The sequence below is a fragment of the Scomber scombrus genome, chromosome 8, assembly GCF_963691925.1.
Source record: "Scomber scombrus chromosome 8, fScoSco1.1, whole genome shotgun sequence".
NCBI classification, from domain to species: Eukaryota; Metazoa; Chordata; class Actinopteri; order Scombriformes; family Scombridae; genus Scomber; species Scomber scombrus.
In genome coordinates this window covers 13,391,603-13,399,742 of record NC_084977.1, presented here as the reverse complement: position 1 = coordinate 13,399,742, position 8,140 = coordinate 13,391,603, and the positions used below count along the sequence as shown (strand labels likewise).

General features: G+C 38.7%; 1 protein-coding gene across 3 annotated transcripts; it reads right to left on the bottom strand.

Annotated features, from left to right (window-relative positions):
- Nucleotides 1–1,013: 1,013 nt before the first annotated feature.
- Nucleotides 1,014–6,833, bottom strand: mob3c (MOB kinase activator 3C). 3 transcript variants are annotated; one of them, XM_062424107.1, is made up of 4 exons: nt 6,606–6,833; nt 4,227–4,836; nt 2,401–2,603; nt 1,014–1,530 (listed from the first exon to the last, which is right to left on the bottom strand). In XM_062424107.1, the coding sequence occupies exons 2-4, from the start codon at nt 4,642–4,644 to the stop codon at nt 1,501–1,503; spliced, it is 651 nt and encodes a 216-aa protein (XP_062280091.1). In that variant the 5' UTR covers nt 4,645–4,836; nt 6,606–6,833; the 3' UTR covers nt 1,014–1,500. The 3 variants fall into 3 exon arrangements, with proteins under 3 accessions (XP_062280091.1, XP_062280090.1, XP_062280092.1); XM_062424106.1 differs by lacking the exon at nt 1,014–1,530 and having other exon boundaries at nt 2,072–2,603; XM_062424108.1 differs by lacking the exon at nt 1,014–1,530 and having other exon boundaries at nt 2,421–2,603; nt 4,231–4,836.
- Nucleotides 6,834–8,140: the final 1,307 nt, after the last annotated feature.

The window sequence follows — 8,140 nt, the reverse complement described above, 5'->3', positions numbered from 1 at the left end:
CATTGGTCGAGAATACGCCATAACTGCTACGTCACTTGACTTGCCTCTCCGCCACGCCTCACTCCACGTAGAGGGGATTTTTTGTGCATGATGATGACCTGTATTTATATTTACATTTCAGAGGTTTGACAGATCATCACTTAAGGAGGTACACGTCTCACTCCAAATGTCTGCATCATTTAATCATCATTATTATTATCATATAATAATCATAATCATAATAATAATTAAATCATTATAAGTATTTTATTTATCTGTGTTGGGGAGTAACTACTTACATGTAACGATCATTTAATTACAAAATAAATGTAACTGTTTTCCTTTACAATTCCTGAGAAAAAAATGTGTAGTTTAATTACACTTAGACTACTAATGAAAATGTTGATCATTACAAAGGGGGTTACATCTGAAGTCAGACCAGAGTTTGCTCAGGCAGAGGGATATTCCTCATTTTCAATATTTTTGTTATTGTTACTTTATTGAATACATATATTGTTATTTTTAATTCTTTGAAAACAATATTTTGTTTTATATTTTGTAAATAAATCATGACGTGGGCTTATTTGGGACTCACATGGGCTTAAATGGTGTCAGAGTACCAATTAATCCCATGCCAGACTTTTGACCAAATTTCATAAACTAATGAATACAGTTTCAAATGAGAGATAAGTCTTGCTTTATAAGAAATGATCTCCCTAAATCATGTCAGTATCCATGAAAATCATCTGAACTTAATGGGTACACTTACCCTAACAGTTGAAAACATTTGTTTGAAAAGTAGAAAAGTAATCAAAAAGTAACCAAATGTAATAGGTTGCATTACTTTGATTAAGTAATTGAAAAGATGCATTACCTATTACAGTTTAGATAGGATAACTAGTCATCTGTAACCTACTACATTTTCAAAGTAACCTTCCCAATCCTGCTTATCAGTTTGGCCAGAAACAGTGTGAAAATCAAAGTATTCATTCTGAACATGCTGTCTTTTCATTTTAAAGATGCAGTGTTTATTCAATAACAAAAAATTGTGTTTTTTTAGTACACATTTTGTCTGAAGAAGTGTGTTAAATAAAGGCACACGCAACAACTTCTATCATTTTAGACTGTATTTCTATGTTCAAACTATAAAAACGCAGACAAAATAAAATACAAACTTTCATTCATCAAAACAAGACTCGACACTGCATATAAAATCATGTATAAAAGGTCAAACATGCACAGGGGGAAAGACAATACATACAGAACAGATTGGAGTTATACCTCCAACACAAAGTCATATAATGATAGCATCACAGCACCATAATTTGTACTGTAAGTAAAAACCTCTGAAGGGACAGTGCCACCATCTAAAAAAGTGGTAGGTTGGCGGTCTTTCCCACTTATGATCAGAAAACCACTCATACAAGTTTGTATAAATCAGTTCTTTGTTTTGAGTGTTTTGAAGCTGATGATTTCTCACAGGGCTCAGAGTGAACATTGACTCCTTCGTCTTTTTTCCCCTTAATTGCATATCTTCTCGGTCATCTCTTTCTGTAGGAATAGAAGACAAAGTATATGTTAAAAAAATCTCACTCACATTGTGTCAATCTATATTTTTAATATGATGAATAGTCAAGTGTGAATTATCCAAACATGTGAAACAAAGCTGTTGTTCCTATAACACCAACAGCAAAGAGAATTGCCTCGGGAATCAAAGGTAAGGCAATAAAACAGGGTCTATTTGCAATATTTATCTTTTCTGCAGTGTGTTGACATAAATGTTGCATCCCTATTTCACTTTGCAAAGGGAATTACCCAGCCAGGCCTCCATAATGATGATAACTGAAGCCTTTTATTGATGCTTGCATCACCATTCTCCATCTGCTCATATGTGGTGGAGGTCCCTTTGTTAGAAAAGAGCAACTACTATACAATCTCTGACTCATTACATGACTGCACAAAGTCAGCAACTTCTCTTATGAGGTCTACTGCCTCAAACCAACCCATTTTCTACAAAGCAGTTAACAAGTTTCTTTCATGATGGAAAATTGGGGGAGGAAAGTGAATTGTTGATTCCTTTCCCAGAGTCCAATGGAAAATTATTATTATCTTAGGGAGAACACATTTCATGTGTTGTCTGCCCACAGCGTGAGTGATCAGGTAGTCTGTGCAACTTCAATAGACACAAAAAATTGTTCTTTTCTTGTGCACTAGTAGGAAATACACACTGACACAAAGATGAAACAACCTGAGCAAACATGTGGCACAACATAGCAGGACGGCTGATGTTTTCGGAAAGCTTGACAGTTCTGAGCGTGATATTGACAACCCTCAATTCTCAATGCAAAACATCCATCTAATCTTCTTTTCACTGCTCCCTTTCTTCAAGCTCACACATCTGAGGTCACACCAACGTCTCACCAGGGGCTCAAGTTCAGAGTGATCAATGAGGTTGAACTCGGAGATGAAGAAGTAGTAGTGCTTGTAGCAAGTATTGATGTGGGCCTCTGCACCCATACTGCAGACGCTGTCGAAGTGATGGATGTAAACATGCACAAACACCCTGAAGAGGCGGCTCAGGATCTTTTTGCACACCTGCTGGAAGTTCTTGGGGAAAGGAACACCTGTAGTGAATAAAGGGAAAAAAGTTGTCACAGAGATGAGCTAACCTCCACCTGAAAAACAATTTGATCAGATTTGAGACAAACATAAAACAATTTTCAATACGTTAAACCTATCATTTAGCAGATGTAATATTCAGTAAGTAATGTGATACTTCCTTAACAGCATCAGTCTTTTAGTATTGTAGTCATCATCTGATAAAATCCAAGTACAACCTATTTCAGGCGCAGCTTTGATAAAAATGGGCATGAAAGAAAAACGCATCAGCTGTAACACAATACTCTATTGCACCCTTATTCAAAAATATATAAAAACAACATTTGAGTGCTGAAGGCCTCTCTCAGTCATAAAAAGGCATCTATGCTTTGTGTTGAAGAACTGACGGAGGCCTATTGTAGCTGAAATATTCAGTTTTATATATTTAGGTGCAATCGAGCAAATGTTTGCAGGTCCAATTCTTACCCTATTCAAGGAAAGGCTCACACTTTTTAAGTCGGTCTTAAAACAAAATTCAGGTGCCCCAGTGGACATCGACGTGTTTTTCTTGCTGTAATCATTCCTCCTGTTCACACTGGCAAATAGAAGATCCCTTCACAATGCACTTTCAATGTAAGTGATGGGGGCCAAAATCCACAAGCTTCCGTCTGTGCAAAAATGTATTTAAAAGTTTATTTGAGGCTCATATGAAATTTCAGTTGTCCAAATTAGTTCAATCAAGTCAACATCTTTAAAATGACTGTGTTTTTTTTGGTACCAAATTCCCTCTTTTTGTTATGATTGCATTGCAACTGAACAGGAAAAAACACTCTGTTGAGACACAAATAGGGAAGTTTCGTGTGGAAGATATCCACTTTATTTGACTAACTCAGATGGATGAGATGGACGAGGCTATGTTACATTTTTGCTTAAAATGAAGGCTGTGGATTTTGTCCTCCATCATTTACATTATACTGTATGTATATTTGGAGGAGCTCTTCTAATGATCAGTATGAACAGGAGGAATGATTACAGTGAGAAAAAGATGTCAGTGTTAATTATGGCAGCTGACTGTTGTTTTAAGACAAACTTTAAAAAAGAAAAGAAAAGTGAACCTATCTTTTTATCCATTTGTGGCCATGGAGGATTGTGCAAACATTGGGCAAAAAAATTCACACATTTAGAACTTTGGTACATTTTCATTTCACCCGATTTACATTTCTACTGACTACAGGAGGAAACCAGATCTCCAAGAAGAAAGTCATGCAAAATACACATAGAAACGCCTCTGCTGTATTCAAACACATTTTGGGGTCAGTGCTAACTACAGTATGGAGCAACGTGCCAACCCCAAGCACACTCTTCCATTATGTATGGAAGTCTCACCTCTAATGAATGTTGATTTGCCAAATCTAATGCTGAGATAAAATAACACCACAGTCACCCCTTCAATCTTTTCTAAATGTCAACCTCATTGTTTAATTAACCTCTGCTTGAACCTTCATTGTCCCATTTGGGATCTTAATGAAGGAGCGCAGCACTTTCGGCTGACACTTTAGCAGTGATGCAGTGCGGGCAGCACTCAATCATGTATTAGGTTAAACACTCAATAACAGCCTGACACCCTCATTTGTAGACTCCTCACACACCTACTCTGGTGGGGAAGATGTCCTCATTATTGATCAGCGACTCTATCCAGTCCATCAGCAGGTTCATGTACTTGAGAGCAGGTAGCTTGGTGGGTTTCTTGTAGTCGTCGCCGTCCTGCCACCTGTACTCGTACCGCAGACCCCCCGACATGATGGGACATGTGCGCTCGGTGCAGTACTCGCTCACAGTGCCATAGATCAGGTTGATTCTGTTAAAGAAATCCACCACATGCACAGCAATCCAGTCGTTGATGTTCTCACCCTCCGGTAACTGGACAACTTTCCTCAGGTCCAAGCCGGATTTGAGTGAGGCCTGGGCTTTCTTGTAGAGTTCAAAACGTTGGGTGCCGGGTTCAAACCGCTTCCGGGGCCTGAATGTTTTGTCCTTGCTGAACACTTGTCCAAGACACAGCGCCATTGACTCAGTCGTTTCCCCTCAGATAAGGGGAGAATAAGCTCTCCAGGATAATAATTACTTTGGAGTTTGATAAAGTGTGACCTTCCTGAGGGAGGACCAGGCTGGTTTCAGCTCTGAAATCAGGTCACAGGGGGTCAGCGTCTGTCATGTAAAGATTGCAGGGAGCTCTTGTTTTCAGATGGTGGGGCGTATCTGTGAAACAGAACAACAAATGAAGTCATAGTTTTATTCCTTTCCTGTCAATCCACCTCTTGACTCCAGGATGACCAAAAACTGATTAAACATCAAAGCTATAGGTCTAAAACATACAAGTCATTATCAGTTTGTGTACAAAAGGTTGTTTTGTCTGTCTGTCATAAAAACAATGAACAAAGCATGACAGCAATATTTGAATGTCAAATATAATAAATATAATATATTTAATTGTGTGAAATGAGTCATGTAGGCCAAAGCACAGTACACACTGTCCATAATTTTTCTTCCATATAATATGACCTTAATGTATTTCTGTTCCAAAGGTGCAATTCTTGCCTCCGCTGCTCTTTGTGACTAAAATGACCGTATCACAAGATTTTCAGTGGCACACGGTGATAACAAAAGCAGTACGCTGCTGTGGTAAAAATCAGGCCAATGGAAGGTCAAGGATAGCTGAGAATGAATGTCATTCTGAATCGGTTTTGGGTGCTATGACAAAACTTTAAGTCTGATAAATTGTCTGTTTAGTGATGTAAAACTAAATGTAACCAATGATGAAAAACAAAGCATTTCCCCATCTTTCAAATATGTCTTGTGCATGAAATGAGACCAATAGATTATTAACAGATGTTGGCTATTAGCCATCTGGCAGATTATGAATACTGATTATGAGCAGCACCTTAAGAAATGGGATCAAACACAGAGATTGTTATGATAATAAAACACAATTGTTAATTGTCAACTCAGTAGGTTATTATGGCAAAATAGGTTCAAGTCAAGCGATAATTCACAATTTCTTGTCCTAAAAAAAACAACTGAGTATTACAGAATAGTCAGGGTTACATTTCATTGTGTTATACTGGTAGTTTCCATAGTTTGGAGGATTACAGCATATGTTGCCTCCACAGATTTGATACTGCATTCACATTCAAGTGGCTGTGGTTGCAACATGACACTATATCCGCATTTGTGTCCTGAGTCCCATTTTGAGCTGTTGGTCTCAACATTTCCTGCAGCTTTTTCTCTGTGACCCAAATTAGGAGAAGTTTTGTGTCTCTGCATTAGCACGTGCATTCACACTGTGAGCACTGAAAGGGTGTCTGCATGTGAAGTTTTGTTGACAGAGAAACTCATTTCAGAAAACTCACAATGTTCCTTTAAGGAATACTTTTGCTGAATCCTGTCTGCTCTCAAAGCAAAACTGATTTAACCATGATGATTTAAAATGCAGACAGCACTTGATCTGGAAGAGCTGTTCTTTTCTTTCCACTAGCCTTCGCTGTCTGCCTGGTCCAAGTTCAAAACTCACCGCTGGGTGAGCATGAATACGTGGTCATGAGATGGCTCTGAATGTGTCTATAACAAAAGGGCTTCTGAGAAAGGCTCATAGTTACATTGCTTCATTCACCCCTCATGATATTCACAGTTTTGCCCAAACATAAAGCTTGAACAAAGCTGGTTATCAAAGACATTAATGCTTTACACAAAAGATGACAACATGTGGGGTAGATCTACTTTAATTTTGATCCTTTTAAGTCTCTCTGCAAGACCCAACAGCTTCAGGCTAAGGCATGTCTAATCATGTAGCCCCACAATGCATACATTCATGGTTTTTATAGTATTTGCATTTAACTCTGCAAACTAACATGAGTGCTGTCAAGACACGATAGGAAAGAGTTAAAGAAAAAACTTGAAGAACAAATGGAAGAGTCTGAGGGACATCAAAAACCAGAGATTACAGAATGGAAAAACTGTCTCCACAGTACCTGGCTGATATCCTACAGCGGAGTGTCTGGAATGTGGTAGAAAGTTGTGGGAAGGCCAGAGAGGATTCAGGAGTCGGACCCGATGACTTTAAACTCCCTGCTCCAGCTGCTCTACCCCCTCTCGTTCCTCTGGATCCTCTCCCTCTCCGCCGGCCACTAACAGACCGAGAGGCTCCAACTTCACTCAGCAGCGCAGCACAGACAACACAGTGAGAAGAGAAAAAGTTGTTTGGCTTCTCTTCCTGTGGATGATGTCACATCCTGACTTTGTCTGCTAGGCTCTGCTGCCGCTGTCTATGTGTGTCTGCCTGAATGTGGGTGTGTGTATGGTCGACCTATAAATTGAAAGAGTAGAAGGGTTGGAAAAAAAAGGCCTCTCCAAACCCCCACTCCCTCCTTCTTTTCCATTTGTTTTCCTTTCTTCTCATCCTGTAGGCAGGCCAGTCCCACTAAAGCCCAGCCCCTCTGGTAAAGGTCCTGAGAAAACAACCCGTCCTCCTAAGCCACATATAGGACAGAAGGAGCAGAACGATCCCACAAACATTTCTGGATGTTTGGCAGGCTGTGCTGCTCTTTCTTTTTTTTTCTTTTTTTTGTAAATAACATATCATTTGAATTCTTGGCCTTTTAAAGATATTGTCATTGAAGTCAAATCACCCCTAAATAGAAGTGCTACTCGCCAAACAAAATTCTCTTCAAAACACTGACAGGAATCTGCCTTCAAATCATGAACAAACAAGCCATATTTGACTGGATGTCTATTCCCAGTGCCCTTGGGGCTTGAGTTCTCTTGTGATAGCTGCCCTGACTGATCACTTTGTCTTGAAAGTCAATTGTTACCACTAAAATGCAGAGGGTGTCTGTTTCTCTGCTGTGTAATGAAACAACCTTCAAAAACTAGCTGACTAGAGTCTTTGTGGATATGACTCGCTTCACTAACTATGGGAGTGATAACACTGCAGTAGGATGAGATGAAGTCTCATTTAGAGTGAGAGCAAGTTTCAGGTTCTAATGTTAAGATTTGCTGCAGGGGGATCACACAGATTGAGCTTAATGATATCATTTATATACAATCCTTACATACTGTTAAGGTAAAATTTGACCTATATTTTACATTAGAGAGCAATAAACACACCCTAAACACTTTTTCGTTTAGCCTAAAATTTTGTGACCTTTCTGAAAGTGACTCAGAATATTCAAAAATGGTGAATATGGTGTGTGCTGCTGATATATTGTACATAGAGGGTGCTCCAGGTTAGATTTGACCCCCCAAAAAAACAGCATTCAAAAACTGCATTCTGCATATGAAATAAAATTAATTGAAATCAGGATGGCTGTTATGTTCTCCTGTTTTATGTAACACACTGTGGGACCATAACATAGTGTGGTTGTTTATTCTCTATAAACAAATAGTGTAAAACCTAAAGAATAAACTCTCTCTACGCTTTGCTTAATCATCCAATTATTAATGTCTGTTGAAGTATTTATGAATGAAAAATAGATAGTTCGTTCAGAAGTATATGAACAGTGCGTAA